General features: G+C 35.7%; 1 protein-coding gene across 16 annotated transcripts in view; it reads left to right on the top strand.

The window, feature by feature from the left end:
• The window catches only part of UNC79 (unc-79 subunit of NALCN channel complex), a 95987-nt gene that overhangs the window by 69268 nt on the left and 6716 nt on the right, over positions 1–20003 (top strand). For 15 of the 16 annotated variants that reach the window (XM_090141530.1, XM_090141534.1, XM_090141539.1 and 12 more), the window contains 8 exons: positions 380–448; positions 1012–1122; positions 6378–6482; positions 10193–10270; positions 12382–12471; positions 14772–14947; positions 16595–16781; positions 18407–18604. In XM_090141530.1, the coding sequence (XP_089997656.1) occupies positions 380–448; positions 1012–1122; positions 6378–6482; positions 10193–10270; positions 12382–12471; positions 14772–14947; positions 16595–16781; positions 18407–18604 (1014 nt within the window). Of the gene's footprint in view, positions 1–379; positions 449–1011; positions 1123–6377; positions 6483–10192; positions 10271–12381; positions 12472–14771; positions 14948–16594; positions 16782–18406; positions 18605–18996; positions 19063–20003 lie in introns of those variants that run through there. The other variant, XM_090141540.1, reaches the window with a different exon arrangement.

The raw sequence follows: 20003 nt of genomic DNA on the forward strand, positions 1-20003 counted from the left end.
CAATCACAGAAGTGAGACAGATGGTGCTAATTCACTCAGTTTTTAAATCCATTTTCACTACAGTGGGAATGTATTTCAAGGAGATTTTTGTAAGGTAAATGGTAAAAGGTAAATGTAAATGGTAAAAGGTAAATGTAACTTTTCTAAAGCCAGCACTTTTGTCAAATTTTCTTGAGACTTGAGGTAGTTATGTTACCATTGAGGGGATATGATTACATGTTTAGAAATAAGTAATAATTGAGGCAAAGTAACTAAAAATCAATCATCAGAGATCATTTTTCAGACTTCATCTGTAGCTTATTAATATCTGCCACCACAAGAGATGTAAGAGATGTACACAGAAAGGTACTAACTTTTTTTCCCTTCAAAATGTCCACAGTGTTCTTTAGATTCTAGTTTAAGAATAATGATTTGCTTGCTGAAGATACCAACCACTAGTGCCACCAGGGTGAGTTTCAAGAACTTTCTGTTGCCTTTTGTTCAACCAACCTGCATTATTCTGCAAATGTGTTTTTATCCACTATCTAGGAAAACATAATACTTAAGATAAAATTGTGCAATCTGATACATGGTAGAGAATGGTAGGAGCTTAGGAACCCAGGTTACTGTGAAGTGTGGGTGGGATTGCATTCGTTTGTGGGTGTGAGTGTGTATCTTAAAGATTTTATATTCTCCACTAAAAAAAAAAAAGTAATGAACTTCCTCAGAGGCTGATTCTGCAGTTCTCACTGGTACAGTTCCTCTGAGATCAGTAAGGTTTTCCTGCATAAACACTATAGAATCTCTGATGTCTCATAAACACTAGAGAATAAACTTCTGGAAATTCTTTTTCTTCTGATTTATTGTAATTTGGTAGATAGAATAGCCATTTGACTGAAGCAGCATAGATCACAGCAAAATCATTTCTGAACTAATAATAATGATGGTGTTCCATTCAGATATATCTGAGTTGGGATGCCTTTTGTTTTGCTGAGGAACCAGTTCTGATTTCCCTAAATCATGTTATTGCAGAGTCTTCTGGAGCCTTTTTCAAAATTACTAAGTTTTGTCATTCAGAATGCTGTCTTCACTCTGGCCTACCTGGTAGAACTGTGTGGTTTGTGCTACCGAGCCTTCACTAAGGTAACAATGAGATTATATCTTCCATTAGAGACCACTGAAAATAGGACAGACAAAGTCCTACTACCATCAAGTAGGATATTTGTAAGTAAAGATGAAGTCAGTGTCAAGTTTCAGACATGTCAACAGTTTTAATGTAGTTTGGCTAATCAAGTAGTGATGATGATGCAACACCTATCAATAACACTGAATTTCACATTCCCAGTATAGATAGTTAAAGGGAACCTACTGAAAGCATTGCTCAGAAAAAAAGCTTTCATACGATTTCATTACTTTTGAAAATTTTTCCCTCTTAGAGATGACATTTGGTATTTATGCATGACTGTCTATATAACTGTATATTTCCTAGTGCATGGATTTAGCCACATACTTTGCACAATAAAAACCTGAATATTCCTAGTAGTGCCACTTGAGAGCCAAGCTGTGAGGAGAGGCAACAGACTGCTGATTACAGCGGAAGACTCCTCAAGTTAGGATCCAGTTTTATTCTGTATTAGGAATCTCACTTTGGTGTGCATAGCTCTAAGCTGAGTAGAAAAGAAAACAAAACACCTGGTAAAAGTTTTTAAGATTCTGGTTGAAAGATACAGTATACAAGTAACACTCAGTTTCTCACCAGGTTCATTTTTATTGCAATTGGTGAGAAGTTAACATCACTTAATGCATGCAAGACTTAAAATATCACTGAACGTGCATTAAAAATGAAACAAAAAAAAGCAAGGATACTCTCACAGAAAAGATGCACCACAAGAAAATACAAAGACCTTTCACCAGATGCAATGGTTTGAAGCATTAAGAGAAACTATTAGTATGTTTAATTGCAGCAAGCAAATATTACTTTTTTGTCTCATTTGAAAGAGAAGAGTTTATGAAAGAAAAAAAAAATCAGGAGTACAGAAGAGATTCTCCAATTACTGGCAGTAATTTGGGTTAGATCTATAGTTCAGGCTTTGGGCAAGGCAAAGTAAAATGAGAAAAATGTTAACTGAGAAAAATGTTACCTGAGAATTGACTGAGGTTTCACTGAAACAATAAAAAAACCCCAGGCATTTAAAATTGAAACAACTGCTGCATTTGAGATCTGATAAGGCAATTTTATGTATGCCTTCTAAAGCAAATGGAAGTGTTTCACTCCCCTCATACTGCCTCCACAGTTTCAGTTATTTAATTAAAATTTTATTAAAGCATGTTATTAAACAACCTAATGTTTTTCTTGCATGCTTCCTGGTTCAATATTCTATAACTGCATTGTGTCTTAATTGCATGCAGGAAGCTAGGATTATAGCACTTGGTAAAATCTCCTTCTTGATTTAGTTTAATGCAACCTTGTGACGCATAAATGGAATCATTAGTGAATGTTCTCCTGCAATTTTTATCCACAAAAAGCGCTTAATTTAGTGGAACTTCATAATACATTATCCAAGTTATTGCTGAAAGTGTGCCACGGTTTTACATTGGAAATAACAAATTAATGAATACTTTTAGAAAAAAACCAGCTAGTTGCACTCTGTGTTTCTTTGCAGTGGATATTTTGTAACCAAACAGTGCTGTTTGTAATAGATTGCCATGTAGAAGCAAATTGCAGAGGGAAAATAATTTGAGAGCATCACAACTGTTCTGAATTAATTGTTAGTTTTTACTGGCTCAAACAAAACTCACAGAACAACTTTCAGCTGTAGTATGAAGGAATTTTGTCTCTTCCAGCAGCAAACCACTTTAATGTGCGCTTCAAAGAGAGGAATGCTGCCTGACCACTCCCAATCTTTTTGTTTTTTAATCATCAACAGTTTCCTAATACCTTGTGGCAGAAATATCTCTGTATCTTTGAGTCTGAAGTCTCACATCAGTCTGATATATGTCCTTGTCTGAGATTCTGTTCCAGCTCAGCAATTTGTTTTTTTTCAATGCCTTTGGAACTCTCAGTTGAGAGTAGCATCTCTTTTTTAGATTGTTATCATCTTACTTTCAGTTTTCCTCTCAAGTCTCTTAGGGATACTTTTTGGCTTTCTTGTCTCCTACACCTACTGATGCTTCGTTCTAAACTTAGTGTTTTACTATCATACTGTTGTTACTAATATACTGTTTAGTAAATGCAGTATTCCACTGAACTGTACACAATAAGGTTTTACTATTGAAATTTTGAAAGAACTGAGGATATATCCTCAGCATTTTTAATTACTGCAGTGGCAACGAAGGCAAATACAAAGACTTTCTGCTTTGTCCTGGATTATTTGGAGAGATAGCATGTTACTCTATTAAACCAAATAAAAAGTCTGTTCTATTTACTAAGTTTGGATCCTAAGGTACTGTTTGAAACAAGTTTTGATAGTTTCACATTTCACACATTTGCCTTTGCAAGGTCATAGTTTAAAGTTTGCAAAGCATTTGTTTTATAGGGATGCAGAGGCATTTGAGAGGGTAGCTTTGGCTGAACAGAAACTAAAGGGGTTCCATCCTTGATTCTTTGGTACCATGTTTACACATGTCTGCTCTGGACTTTATTCTCATGAAATTAATATGACTTTGCACTGCTGTGGCAGAATATGAAGTTCTTATACATATTTATCAGCAGCAGAATGGCAGAATGATAGGATTGAGGAGACGTCAGTAGGAAGTGAGCTCTGGGCCGTTGACTTCAGTGTCACCATTCCTGATTAACAGCAGGAAGTAAGAGGTCAGGTGTCTAAAAACATTTTTTTCGATTTTCCTTCATCTGTCTGTGCTTAAAAAACATTAAGAGTTTTGACAGGTAGGAGTAGTTTGAGAAAGAGTTATCTCACTGTTTTATCATCCTTAAGGCCAAGGAAAGCTGGGATTCGTGAGGCCTCTCTTTCTTTTCGAGTGTTCTGACAAAGCAATTTATGATGGCCCAATTACATTCTGTGTAGCTTAGGTGTTAGTTTCCAACATGGCTGAATGCTTTTGATGAAAATTCTACCTCTCTTCCAGCATGTGCAGGCTACTGTGTTGGATTACTGATAGGAAATTCTTTCCAGTGTGCTGGGGCATGTAATTATTAACTGCATTGTGTATGTTTCTCAGGACGACAGCAGGAAGAGTTACTGTTTGAGGAACAGACATTCCAGCAGGTCATCATTGTCGTCTTGTGCCTTGAATATTATGTACCATTCTTGTTTCCCATGCTCAGTAAGGATATAATAGAACTGCAGAAAGTTCAGATAAAAGTAAGAAGAATGATGAAGCTGTGAAGTGAGCTCCATATGAAGAGCAACTAAGTCAGTCTCTTCAATCTGACAAAGCAACAACTGATGGGAGTGTGACAGAGGTTGTAAAGTCACAAGTGAACCAGACAGAAGCAGATAATCTCACGCTATCCCTGAACAAGGACATATTAAGTAGGAACTAATGTCAAAGCAAGTAAAATGAAGTGGTTCTTCAAAAGACTCCTTGCCAAATAATGCTGGTTCTGAAAATTGACATAGGCACTAGTGGTTGGCTGACATGCAATGGAAGAGAAATCTGAGAGTTACAAATCATACAGAAGCCACACTGACCTCAGATGTCCCCTGAGCAGAAAATAGTCTGTGGCTATGAGAGGGATAGTGGGAATTATACATGCTTGCCCTGCTTTTATTCTTCCCTTGGCATCTGCTTATGGCATTGTTGGAGATAAGTTACTGAGGACATCATATGATCAGAGCACCATTCATGCATGTAGGATGTGTGACTGAGTATTTGTCTCCTCAAGACATTGTTTCATAATACAGCTGAGCTGATCCAGTGTTTGCTGCTGCTTTTTTTTTTTTTTTTTTTTTTAAGTTTAGCTGCATAGACTGCTGCAGTATGGGCCTCATTCCATCAGCTAAATGTACTATCTGAAAATGTGTTATCAGATCACGTGCTCCATGTAATTGAAAAATCAAAATTCTGCTTGTATAGGCCAAAACAGTAACTTAAGTCAGGTCTTTCATTCAGAGACTCCATGCCAGACATACCAGTCTACTGTTTTAGTGCCTTCTTCCAACTCACAGGATGATATTTAAAATCTGTTTTCATTAAAAGACATTTGGATGCTGTGGGAGGCAATGGCTTGGCTTTGTATTACCCAAATACAGTGTGGTGACATCATCTTTCTGAGGAACAATGGTGACTGGCTTCTCAGTCTGTGCTAATCAAAGCTCAGTCTTCCAGCTACTCATGTCCTCCATCTCCTTTCATTTTACTTGCATTTGCTACTGCGTGCAGCTGGAAATAAGCTGCAAGCTGACTTCACATATTAAACCTTACAGTCCTTCTTTGAGGAAGAAAAGAGCATTATTCCATTTTGCAGATGTTACAGAGGAACTGAGACCCTTAGTAAATGAAAATGTTAGAAGTTTAACTTACTCAAGTGAGCAGGCAAGTGCTTGAGATTTACAAGACAAGAGATAATAAACTTTAAATCATAAACACATTTTGGAACACACTTTTCTTATTAGAAAACATTTTTTTTCTTCTCTAATGTTCACTTGAAAGAGAGCTCAATGTAAGTCTCTCTGCTGATCAAAGTTCTTGAGTTGTGGAGGTCACTAACAGGCTATGGATTTGTTTCACATTTTTTATCTTATCTTATGAAGTAAGAGAATGTCAAAGTAAGATACGTAACAAGCTCCTCTTATCTCTTGAACCGCCTTGCTGTTTCAGCTCTACAGCTCTATTCTTAGGTTTCTGTGTTCTAATTTCCATTGGCTGATTTTTCACCATGTGTTTTAAAATGTTTCTGTTGTAGCAGCTGTAGCCAAAATGGTTTTTATTGTGTAAGTGGAAAAGTACTGCTAGTCTAATGAATGAAAATCGGTGTTAAAACTGTCTTACTGCGCATAACTTTATTTTAAGGGGGAATGACAATAAAAGTATATATGGTAAAATATAGACCACTTTTGGCAAGTTTAGTGAGAGAACAGTGCTAATGACTACTGCCAGGTTTGTTTTCCTATGTCAATCCTTACTACTTTCCTTTTCCTGTCTATACAAAAGCAAGCAATGACATCTACCCTGATTGCCTTTGCTATACGACTGTCTTATAAAACGTCATGTATGAAATATTAAAATCTTGTATAGCAAAAGTCATTCTCATTGATGTCCGTTCTATCTGATCTTTAGAATTTAAAAAATGTGGAATTTTATAAGATAGTAACAAAAAGTACACTTCTATAACTTTTATATTTTTGAATTTAGGTAAAATGTTATTGCTGTAGTTTACTAGTGGGTGCCAGTGAATTTCAGAGCATTTATAATACTATGTTCTTCTTTTGCAGGAAAGGGACAAATTCTACTTGACACGCAGCGTCATATTGGAGTTACTGCAGGCACTGAAATTAAAATCACCATTACCAGACATGAATCTATTGCTGTTGGTCCAGGTATAGAAGATCTACCTCATGTTATTCTCATCTGGATTGTATCTCAGCCCAAATTCAACAAAAAGAATTTACAAGTTTAGCATGGTTACTGAAAATACCAGTGATGTTAGGCTCTGACAGTTTGCTTTTTTAATTTTTAATCTCAGACTTCTGTTTTGAGTCCCAACCAAGGCCAATTCCAATAACTTAACCACTAACTGCTGTCTTAGTGGTGCAGAGATGCAGCTTGATACCATGTACATTAGTGTTTGTTGACTTGACTGACTTCTCCTAGATTACAGAAAAAGTCAATCTTTTTTGCACTGCTCCATTATATAGCTTTGTTCTGTGGCTATCTATCCTGGAGGATGACAAAGCACCTTAATTTCTGTAGTCTAATCAATCTAGAATTTGCCATTTAGGATTGCAAGCATACCCCTTCAGTCTTGGCAGTAGGATTTAGCTGATAAACACTTGCCCTTCACATTGAGCCAATCACCTGATAAAGTCATCAAAGAAAACTCTCTCCTATATGCAGAAAGTAAAAAGAAACTGATTATTGCCAGTACTTTCCTTCTAGAATTGTTCCTATATGCGATATATCTTCAGGATGCATTCATATCTTCCACAAGAGCAGCCAGTGTAATTGTAAGGATCTTGTATAGCATTTCAGAGGTTAATGAAGTAAGTCGTATTTACTGATATCCAAAGCTTCTTTTGTCCTGTCAGCCATAAAGAACACGGGCTGTATTCAGGCCCACTAAGTGCAGATTGGCAACCCTCAGTAGTCTGTGGTCTAGTGTCAAATTTAATTTAAATACCATAGTAGCCACTATGCACTGCATAGGCACTGCAGTAATTTAAAAAAGGTGATAGTAAAAACAAATATGTATCTATGTGAATTTTCTTTTATGTTATTAATAGAATGGAAGGCTCAGTGTACAATTTTACCACACGAAGCCCATACAATATTCATTTAAATTGAAGGCATTATGGACTTAAAACTGTAGCAAAGGTATTACAGCACCAAATGAAAATGATTTCCATTTTCAAGATAGTCCCTTCTCCATTAACTTGTTAGCCTCTGTACAAGTTCTATACAGACAGTGCATACACAACACAGAGATTCAATTAAAATGTTTAAAATAAAGAAGCTAAAAGTGTTTTATTTTAATGATAGATCAGCTGTGGGCTGACAAAGGAATTTCTAGGAACATATGTTTGACACCCACATTTATTCCAGATTATAAGGTGCCTTCAATGCAACTGTTGACATCTGTGCAAAAATGAGCACAACTGTATCCCACTTTACAAAGAATGAGAATTTTAACCAGCTCATCCCAATTCCAGATGGATATCCTTGATGTTAAGGGTCAAAAAAGTCTGTCTCTTCAATTTGTCCTAGCAAATTAAAGCCATCATCTACATGCTGCAGTTCCATGGGTTTCCATAGGAACTGCTTTTTCACCCAGTGTTTTGTTTCCCAGTACCTTTCTCCTACTCACATTTCATCAGCATATTTCTTCAGGATCTCCAATGATTTTAAATTATATTAGTCTCATTAGGATTTGCTTGTTCAGTCATCCTCTAAAGATCAGTACACTTGACCTGTTTTGTTTAGGTTACTCATATTTCTGCACAGATCTTCAGTTACTGTAAATCTAGTGGTTCCAATTTATGTCTCTGTGAAGATCTGGTCTGCTAATTACTGACTGTAACAATTTAAAGTCACATACATAATACATTATTAGGAATATATATTTTTACAGCTCTGATTATAAGCGTAGTATAATGTAGATAATTATGTTATATAGTTAATTCACTTCATTCAGAAGACATTCCATCTTAAACATTATGCTCCATCTGTATCTTATCAGACAATGTTAAGAAGAGATGTGGTAATGATTTGCCCATTCCTCATCTTTTTGCAGCAGAGACAACATAAATCACAGTGAATTGGACTGAAAATGAAAGAAATTTTCACTTTGGATCTGTTTTCCCCATCTTGTATTGACTGCATTGTGAATTTAGGAAAGATCCTTGCACCTGCAGTCAGATGCTGAGAAATATAAGCTAAACAAGGCCCAACTGCTCATTAAAAATGTAATGGATTTTGTCAGCTGTTTTTCACAAATAAATTAATATTTTGTTTAATCCAAATTTCTCTGTGCAATAGATGCAGGAAGCTTAAAAGAGTCCAGTAGAGGTAGCTTTGTTTGCTGCTGCTGCAACACTATTGCACTTTCAGATAAGGGAACATTAGGAGAAAATCTGTTACTTTTTCACTTAAGTTCACTGATGGGTCTTCTGTTAAAACAGAAACTGAGTATCCTGGTTGCTGCTTCAGCTAAGGCAAAGTCTGGATCAACATAGCCCATAAACCTAAGGCTTTCTTTTCCTTTTTGTATAATGATTAGAGTTCTGACAAGAAGAGCATCAGACCACTTATCAACTGAAATATGAGTCGCATTTTTATTTTTTTCTGTGTGATTTATTTTGGTGTAAAATAATTTTTAAGTAAAAGAAGAGTCAAGGATCCTGGCCTATGTCTGATGATATCTAATTATTAATCTAAGCTCAGATATATCTTTCTATTATTTATCCCAAAGTCGAGATTGTTGGTCAAGTCATAAGTCTAACACGTTTCCAAGTCTTTGGTAGGCAGTTTGAATTCAGATTAAATCTCTGAAAGGTACAGCCCATGGAACTGCAAGAATAAATGTTTTGGAAATATTTTCATTAATAACTTCAGCCACTGAAAGCACTGCTAACACATGGCTTTAGATGGCTGTGAAGAATATTGTGTAGTCAATATCCATCTCACTTTGTAAAGGTACTACTGTATTCATTGTCAAGAAAGAAAATTAAGACTTAACTTGGTGGTTCTTCTTTTCTGTCTGCTCTTTGTTAGAAAGTTTCCTTGCATCATGATAGACAGAAATTACTCAAGTGCGAATAGAGTTTAGTACAAGTTTTAGGCAAGAGCAAATCACCTGTACATTGCCAAATGCATTATTGAAGCATAAAGATTAAATAATGATATTAGTGGATCTAATGTATGAGTGATGTGGACAGCAGAGATTTTGGGGCAAGGGATCTGAAGTTTAAAAAAAAAAAAAAAAAAAAAGACAAAAAAAGCAAGGGAAATAAAAGCATAATTCAGCCAAGTAGAGATAGTCTAGTATAACAGAATGATGCTGATCTTGTCACTGAAACAGCCTGCACTTTTATTTTTTTGGCCTTTATTATGCAAAGGTTATCTTATATTGTACCAGCGTGTTCTCAATTTGAAAACTGTTCATATAATTCATCATTGTAGAACTTCAGTAAAAGCATAGTCATACTAAAGAACATGGCATTCTGCCTTATTTTTCTCTATCTTGTTTTATTCTGGGATGAAGGAAGAGTATTTGATATATCCAGGGAATGGCAAAGATGCCTATTTATGATTATAAAGAGGGATTTGATTTTATATAATATCTTTAAATTGATTCTGTTCAGCATATATGTATTAATGAAACACATTTATGTCAGAATTTTTCTTTAAAATTACTCATAATGGTGAACAAATGAAATTAGTAATAAAGGAAGAGAACTCTACAGGCAAATTGCAACAAATATGAGCAAGAAGAGATCTGAAATGATCTTAATAAAGCCATGGACAATTTATTATTGTCTTCAGGTTCCTCCATAAATTATTCAAAAATAATTCATCTTTAATTTCTTCTTAGTTTGTTTGTGCAGACGCTGGAACTAAACTAGCTGAATCAACAATCTTGCATAAACAGATGATTTCTTCTCTGCCTGGAGTAAGTACTGAATCAAAATCCATCTTTGAGTTTTGGCTTTTAAAATTATGTCTTATCAGCTCATTATGGTTCATTTGAATGTTTTCTCTTTTTCATTTCTTCTGTGGTTGACAAGGTGTGTTGCATTCAGTAGCTGATAGGCTTCTTCCTTTTTATTAATGTTGAAAAATTTTGGACTTGATGCTGCTTCTCTTACTTTTGCTAATGATCTTTATTCACATGTCTGACTTTAGCTGGAGCCTGTGCTCAAGTAGCTCTTCAATAATGCCTTTCCTTTCCTCCCAACAGAATGTTTTAATTTGCAAGTCGTTTAAGTAATGACATTGCTGTAAAAGGGTATGATGGGAAAATGATCATTTCAGAAAAAAATTAAAGGAACCAACTAACTTACTGCTTGAATGAAACAGAAACTCAGAGGAAAGATTTTTGTAATGGAACGTTATTATTCAGAGGTCTGAGTATGTTATCTTTTATAATTCTGTTATTCAATACTCCACATAAACTAGATGGAGGATATGCTGACAGGGCTGTCAGTGACTGTTTTTTACTGTTTGTTACTGTGTCAAGGGAACTGGCAGGCATAGCATTTGAAAAAAACAGAAAGTGGTATAATTCAACACCAAGTAGATTGATATTAACTTAGGAAAATCATCTGGATGAATTGCTTAAAAATAAAATGCTAACTGTTTTTCAAATTTCAGGCACTAAAACTCAATTATGGCTTAATAAATTTGTGGTCAAAACTACATCTGATTCATTTGTGCACTCAGCTTCTGTGTTTCAAAGCATAGGTGATTAAATAAAGGTCAAAGAAGAATATTTCCCCCTCTATGAACATTTTGCAGTATTTTGTGTTGAGCCTATGACTTGGGGTTCAACAGGGTTTTTGTTTTGTTTTTCTATTGTAAGAAGAAAGATACCAAATTTAATAATTTCATCCTATATCCTCTAAAGTCACTTAGACCCTAAAATTGAGGCAAATATAAAAATTTGATTTTGAGGAATATTGGAATTTCTAGTTCCCCTTGAATTCAGCTAGAATCATCTTCACTTCTGATTATTAAAATATAAACATTATATGATACCTTGTGGGTCTGCCATATCATCTTCTGAAAGCTTTTCTCCAGAGTTCTCTGGTTTGAAAACCTTTATTTAATCTCACAGCTTTATTATACTGAGTACTGTGCACATCTTGGGCATGTCTTGTACTAGCCAAAGGCCAAACTGGCATTTTTCATTGTTCTGGGAAGGGACTATGAAAATTTGTGCTGTGGGAATGCAAGTGCCACATTGAATCCTTTTGTTTTCCCTTTGGGGTTTTTCTTGCTCTGGCATGGATTACTTCTCAGTGCTTAGATGTTTATGGTCAAATTGAAATAGTTCATAAGAATTGGATTTATTCCTTCTCTCCCTTGCATCCACCTTTCAAAATTACAACTAGCTTGAGTGCTGTATGAGTTTACTAGAGGAATACCCCAGAAACATTTGTTAGTTAAAAAACCAACCAACCAGCCAACAAACAAAAAACCCAACCCAAACAACAAAAAAAAACCTAACAAATTTCAGTTCATTTCAGTGATACTTACACAGAAAATACATAAGGCCAATCATTTACCCCATTTTTCCATCATGATTCACATGAACATTGGAGCATCTGTGTCTGTGACTGAATTTTGTTTTCTGCAATTACATCTGATTGGTTTTACTTGCAGAGATGCTCAAATGCTTGAAGAACTGAGTTAAACTCTCATCGAACTTTTAAGACTTTGATTTTGGACCGCTGTAAATTTCAGGAGCTGCATGACAAAGAGATTGTTGAAAGTTTCATTAGTTAATCTTTCATTGCTGTCACAGATAAAGAACATTTTATGATGCGTGAAGAAACTACAGTGACTGGTCTATCTTTTGATTCTATCATTAGAGAAGAGAACAAATTACAGTGAGAAGAAAAGCATCAAAGAATGCCTATTTCTAATTAAAGTAATTCAATTAAAAAGTAAAGAATTTGAAACAGACAAAAACAAACCTGTGTTGTGGCGCATAAGAAGCAAAAACAAAAATAGTAACTTATTTGAAAGCTGGTACTTAAACTTGTTTCTTTTATGTTCTAGTGTGGAACAGCAGCAATGGAGTGCATGAGGCAGTATGTTGGGGAAGTACTGGATTTCATTGCAGATATGCATACCTTAACCAAACTGAAGGTTGGTTATGGGCATACATAAGTGTATGTGGAATTTTTGTTGTTGTTTTAAATATGCTTTCCATAATTAGCCTTCCTGGAAGGAACCACTGTAAGCCTTTGAGAAAGACTGACTTGGAAGACTGACTTGTTTTTTTTCTTTGCGTCTTTTTTTGCTTCTTTTTTTTTTGCTTCTTTTTTTGCTTCTTTCTTTGTTTCTTTGTTTTTGTTTTAATTTATTTTTATTTATCTCACGTACTCACTTGCTCACTTTCCCCTTGCCCTCTCCACTATTCTCTGTGCCTTGGAGGGGACAATTTTTTGCAGGATAATAATACCACAGAAGAAGAAGAATTCCTGTGAAATTGAAAATCCCATCTCTTGAAACCCACAGTAACCTTGTTTTACTGGACAAAGTACCTTTTTTTTTGTATGTTCTTACCCTATTGGCCTTATGCCTTGAATCCCATTGTGATTTAAAAGAAAATCTTCAGTAGGAGAGGCAGCCTTTTGTACAGTAGCTGGAGCAGAAATTTACTTCAAAGTACAAAATAATTAATCATTTTAAGTTAAATTGAATTGCCTTCCCGCTGTATCCTTTAAAATTATTCACCCATTTCTCTTCCAGTTCAGAACTACTTTCAAAAGAGATTGTCAAATAAATCATAAATGAGAAAGAGATACATCTGATTTGTCACTTCCATAGAAACAGAGAATGGGAAAAAATCATGTGAAAATACTTGCAGATTATCCTCTCTGCTGTGTAAAAAGTTTCTGTGGGAAGATTTTTTCCACTTGTGCTTTTTTTTTTTTTGGTGCCCCTTTTCTCTTGAATTGCAGTCTGCTTTTTAGAAATGCTTTTGCAAAGCCTGAGTCTGAGTTGATCATTTTTTATGCTTGGTAAGGCTATTTATTTAGTACATTTGTATACCTAGATATAGCTAGGACATGAACTAAAACTTTACCCAGTTTGTCACTTTTATATTTTTGAATTAGACAAGAAGCTCTCAAAATGTGTACTCTGTGGCATTTTAAAATGAAATCAGAACCAACTTAACAAAATTGCATGTTGTATTTGTTTGAATCCATGTTGTTTGAGTCCATGTTGTCTGAGTCCATGTAATACAGGACTCTTCCAAAAACATAACAGAGACAAAAATACTAGTAATTTTATTTATTTTGATGATTAAACTCTGTCTATCTTTGCAAAATTGAAAGACGATTCTTATTAAATATGATGAATTTGAGAAGTCAGATTTTTCACTTTCAAATTCTAGTAGGATCATAAGGTAAACTTATTATGAGCTTCCAGCATTGTTGGGAAAATATTGCATATGTTTCTAAGTTTAGAAGTAGTCAGAATTTTAAACAAATTCACAACATCTTGATTTACTTTCTTTTAAGCTGATTAAACATAATTATTATATATAATTATATATATAATTATATTATATATAATTATATAATTATACCTTTCTATCCTTCTTACCTGTCTGTAGCAAAGTCACTAGATATACGTGCTGATAGATTGTTTTTTTCTTCTCAAAGAGATTTCAAGTGATTTTGAGAGTATATGTTGTTGGGCATCAGATCCTGTTATAGAATATTATTGAACACTGATTTTGATTCTTTCATAATAATTCAATTATTGATAGCCTTTTTATTCTTATGCAAAGCATATATTTATATGTACTCAGCATATGTTCTGTTAGTCCAGAGAGAGAAGGTAATGCAAAGTTAGCTCAGCTAGAAATATGGAGTTATCTTGAGGAGCACCAGTGAAACATTCCTTGCAGCTGTTAAAACAGAAGTTATTTTTCCAGGAAGAAATGTATGCCAGTGTCTTGGTAAAAGGTTTATCCCTTGTACTTCCAGGGCTTAAAGGCATTTGTAGCAAATAACTTGAGCAGCAGAGTCATATCATTGGTGAATGAGAAGCAGCTTATTTCTGTACATGGAAACAGAATATTGCATGGTTCTGTTGTACAAGGAAGGCATTTCCTGCCCAGGGTGCTACCCTTTTGAATGGCTGGATTATTTGATCTTTCGTTAAATTGTCTGGATGTGCAACCATTAGTTTGCACTTAGCAGCTTTGAGTTTTTGGTACAACAGATGCTTAGACATTTTGTAAAATTAACCTTTTGCATGGGCTCTTGAGAACATGGCCTCTTTGAAAAAAGCTGCACCATAATACTCTTACTGATATAGAGACTGGAGAATGTCTTAAAACCCATTTCTAAGTTAGATTATGTAGAGATCTCAAGAAAGGAAGTGAAGCAGAATACTCTTTTCAGGTAGGAAATAAGATCTTTGCTTTGCAGAGTCATATGAAGACTTGTTCTCAGCCGCTGCATGAAGACACGTTTGGAGGGCATCTGAAAGTTGGTTTAGCTCAAATTACTGCTATGGAAATCACACGAGGGAACCACAGAGACAACAAAGCTGTGATCCGATATTTGCCTTGGCTTTACCATCCTCCTTCAGCAATGCAACAAGGGTGAGAATGCTTTTTCACAAAAAGGAACACTAACATGAATTAGAAGTCTCCACAGAATTCTATGTTTGTTGCTAGATTGAGTAGTTAGGATGCATAGTTGGGATTGGTGGCCATGAGTCATTAAAAGTGCTCATCAGCATCTCCCTGATCCTTGTCTGAGAAGCTCATCAGTGCAACATTTAAAGCAGAGACCAGTGGAAGTATCTCCTTTGACTTGAATGGAGTTGCACTGGAAAATGGACTTGATTCTCCATCTTGAAGCAAACAGTGAAAAGCATGCAAGTACTTTATTAGTCCTATAATTATATAAAATAGAAAAATGGAAATTATGCCCCTTGATATTACTGATCACAAATAAGCAAGATCTTTAAGTGTAAGTCTGCATAGATGGTTGTAAAACATACTGACTTTGCCTAGGGAGAAATCCTGCTCTTCAAGACCTATTTGTTATTTTTTTTTCAGTGTGAGAAATCCTAATGTGCAACTTCTGATCTTTAAAAAGAAGAGCAAAGCACTGTCCTTTGTCTTACAATGCTAGCAAGTGAGATGTTTTGAGTGTAGCTCACTGAGCTGTATTTTAATGAATCTGTATTCTGGTCCCAGCTTTGTCTCAGGCTTTCTGCCTGGGCTTCTGAGGACTAAGCGATTTGGTTTCCAGTCCTGCAGATAGAACATATACAGGTTTGAAATAAGGAGAATAAGAAACTCTCTGGGTTACAGTTTCTTATTTGTAAAAATTACATCTTATATTCTGAGGTGAAGATGTGGACTTCCCATGAGACCCCATATGTATTTGAGGGTGAACATTTTTTCAGTCTGCACAAAAAAGTACATTAATGGAATGTACCTTTGTTTCTATGAGGCCTTGACAATGACATTAAATTATAAATGAGTGAGAGTAGTGAGTGGTCTACTAGGTAGTGATTTGTTGATCTAAAATATTTTTTTCCCATGCCTTTGTGTTCAAATGCGTGTGTACAGTTTGAACTGTTTCACAGGAAGGGAACAGGCAAGATGACTCCAGAAAATACTATTCCTTCTTAGATTAAGCACAGAGCTTCACAATTAAGCTTTGCACTAGATGGTGGATGAATAATTAATAACAGTCACAAAGAAGCACATTCTCTGCCCCCAGAAGAATGCAGTTCCAATGTCCAGGGGGAGACAAAGGAAAAAAAGGAGTGAACTCCACTTGGAGTTTATGTATGGAGAAGTGGAACACAGCGAAAGTAAGGCAGGGCAGAGCACCTGTGTCTCAGAGCTAGCTGTGGAATGAAGAATATCTTGTCATAGCCTTGTCAGCTGTGTGCTGTCCTGTGAAACAAAGAGAAGCACTTCTGTTGGGCAATCCTCATTTGATGATTTCTGTGTAAAAAATCACTGTGTGTGGATCAGGTGAATCCGTGTATGTTTTATCCTTATGTAGAAACCACTCCTTAAGCTCCTCCAGTTATGTTCTGTTGGATTTGTTAAAGATTATGTCAAATCCACTAAGTTCTGTGTGGTTCTAGACTTCCTATAAGCTGTACATATGATTTGTGCCTCCAGAACTTAAGACTGCATCTGCAAAGTGTTTAAAGAGGTTCTTTGTTTTGGGGAAGAAGTAGAAAACTTTGCAGCATTATAAAATCCGCTCTTTCTTGACAGGCCCAAAGAATTCATAGAATGTGTTTCACATATTCGTTTGCTGTCCTGGCTACTCCTGGGGTCACTGACACACAATGTTGTCTGTCCAAATTCTCCATCATCTTGCATGCCTATTCCACTGGATGCAGGTTCACAAATTGCTGACCACCTTATTGTTATTCTGATTGGGTTTCCAGAGCAATCGAAGGTAAGGGATTCTGCATTTTTAGAGGAGATGTGGTGTATACTGGCCTTACTCTAGAAAATATTTATCACTAAGTTGTATTTTGATTGTGATATAAAATTTTAAATTTCACAAGTATTATCAAAACTGCATCATGTAAACTGATATCTTGTTTAAAATGGCTTATGCTTTCAGCACAGAATCCCGCAGACCCTTTCAGAAGTATTCCAATACTGCTGTTTTGAGAGTTTAAGAACCCTCTGCCTTTTTTATATTCGAGAAAAGATTCCACTGGATTGAAGCAACCAATATAGGGATATATATTTCTTCTGATGTAAAAATAACATTAAAATCTGAAATCTAGGGAAAGAAATCTCTAAAGTTTTTCTTACAAAGTTAGCTCTTTATGTATAGAAAACTGGTGATGAAATCATTACAAATAAGTTTAAGAGATTTAACTTTTTCAAAATATCTCAGTACAGGAATAGGGAAGAGGACAAACTCAATTCCAAATTGAATCGTTAGCAATGACCATGTCTGTAGCAAATTTCAGGAGAGTTGCTAGTTCTTATCTAGGTGTACAGTGGTACTGTGTAACCTATTAATGATGCCGTGATCAAAAATTACTTACAAACAGTGATGGTTCAAGTAAAACTTTTTGTTTCTAAAGAAGCTATTGACAAGAGAGTTATTGCAAATCATAAGCAATTTGTGACAGAAGCTAAATACAGATATGACAGTACAGTTGCACCAACCAGAATTTTATTAACTGCAAAAGCAGGAGGATTATGCATATTTCTAGTACTTAAAATCCCCTTAATCCCCTTTTCTTTCCCCTCACCCAGCCAATGCACCGGTGCTTCCCATTTATGTCTCCTGGCTTTTTTTTTTTTTTTTTTTTTTGTCTTTTTCCTTCAGTCAATTACCTCTTTCCTGTTACCAAGCAACCACTGCAATATTTGATGTGGTCATACTGCCACAAAGCATGGATCACTGTTGCACTATAAAACTGAGAAAACATTTCTGACCAGTAACATCATTCTTTTAAGGGAGTAGCAAATGTTCAGGACTCCTGGAGCCTCAGACATTGCAATATATAACACTTATTAGCAAAGTCATGATTGAGTCCACAGGATGAATTCTCTGTTAGCTTCGTAGAACTTACTTTCCTGGACTGTAAGCAGCAGTGTCCCAGCAAGACAGAAATAGATCACAGTTGTTCAATGATGCAATGATATATTTTGTGTAATACTCTTCCTTGTAGGTGATCAGACTAATAGATGTGATTGATGCCTCCAGGCTTCCCTTAAATGGTGGTAAGGGTTTTTCAGCAAGTCTCAGGATTAATCTTTAGTACCTGTTCTGCAAAACTAACCTTTTCTTTAGAGAGACTGACCTTAATGTTGTACACTAAGATTGAATGGGATTGTGCAAATGCAGTTTTTAGTCCATAGATATGAAATCACTTATAAACATGGAGAAGTTATCAAATATGATTAGTTCCTAATTGAAGAGAAACATTCAGGAGAGTGAAGCACAAGACTGCACGGTGCAGTGCATGAGAGGGGAGTACTTCTGGGAAAGCCTCTGCATTATACTCCAATACACTTTTTTCAATAAACATTGTCCTCTCTTTTCTATTTCTACAGACATCTGTTTTGCACATGTGTTCCCTCTTCCATGCATTTATATTTGCTCAGCTCTGGACAGTGTATTGTGAACAAACAGCAGTAGCTCCAACCGTCCAGAATCAGAATGAATTTAGTTTTACAGCAATCCTTACAGCCCTGGAGTTTTGGAGCCGAGTGACACCTAGCATCCTACAGTTGATGGCCCATAACAAAGTGGTGAGTCAGATGTTGTGCATAGATTTGTATAGATTAAACTTGGATGGGGCTTGGCTTTGTTTCCACGTTCCAGTGGAATACAGTCTCTGAATAACTTTTTAAAGCAACGTTGATACTTTGAGAAATTAAAGAGAAAGATAGTTAGTATTGGTTTAACCTTACAGTGGGCCTGAGATAGGGTATAGCCAGGATTTGCCTGAAACAGAGGTGTGGTGTTCCAGAGCTAGTCACTGCTTGTTGGATTGAGGGCTCTCTGCTTCAAGTCTCATTTTATATATCCCTGCTCTTCCCACCGTTCCTATTGCTTCATCTTACTCTGCCTCACACAAGCAACTGAGTGTTTTAGGATAATTCTGTGAATATCCTTTTCAATTGTTTTTTTAACCATACAGTGGTGAAAAACACACAGTGCTGATGCTTCACTATTCACAGCCCATTGGTTGCTTATCAATAATAAGGTATGTAGTTATCTCTAGAAACACTTTTGAGTAGCTAATAACTTGAATCTCCAGAGATAAAGTTTGAAAGGGAATTATTCATGGTGCCCAGAAATTATCCAGGCCATTTAAAATAATAATAATTCTAATTATTCACTTATCTCAAACGTTCATTGCTTTTGGAGAAACTTCATACAGTAAGAAACAAAAAATATGTGATTGGCTTTCACATAGGTGCTACCTCTGCTTCCCACTGACTAATGATTCTCTGTGCATGCAGGTTTAGGATTGAGATCTTGTTTATGATGGGCAAGATGTATTGTTAGCTACTTCTCAGAAGGACATGAAGAGTGTGGTACCATTACTGTATGTTAATGACAGATTGACTTTAGCTGAGTTGGTAACTAGTAGACAAGTGAGAAAGATTTATAGATGGCCTCATCCTCTAAGCAAGATGCTCTGAACATCTGGGGGTTTCATTCTTTTTTGTTTCTTTTGCTGCTTTTCTTTTCCTCCCCTTTTTAAAAATGTGAGTTATTTAATGCAATTCCCCTTTACTCTTGTAAGGAATCTTTCACACCACCTTTGTACCTTTGTATTGACTTCAGAGCTTTGTAATTGCGTAGGTGCATAGGCTGTATTTGGAATGTCTCTGGCACTCTTTCCTTGTCTCTTGATATGGCAGCTGGCACTGAGTGGCTGAAATATCACTTAAAAACAGTTTCAGGTGTTCCTTGCCTCTTGTCCATATCCTTGATATGGACCTGAAACTGTCTTTAAGTGATATTTCAGCCACTCAGTGCCAGCTGTACATAGTATAACTTACTAGCCAGTTTAGTCAGACATAAAGGAAAATGTCAAACTTTAGGACAAGGATATGACCTGGAAGCCTCAAGTTCCAGTCCTTATTCTCAAAGCATTTCACTGTGTGTCTTTAGTGCAAATTATTAAACTATTTGCCT

Source organism: Phasianus colchicus, chromosome 5 (genome assembly GCF_987193195.1).
Source record: "Phasianus colchicus chromosome 5, bPhaCol1.hap1.1, whole genome shotgun sequence".
Classification (NCBI taxonomy): Eukaryota; Metazoa; Chordata; class Aves; order Galliformes; family Phasianidae; genus Phasianus; species Phasianus colchicus.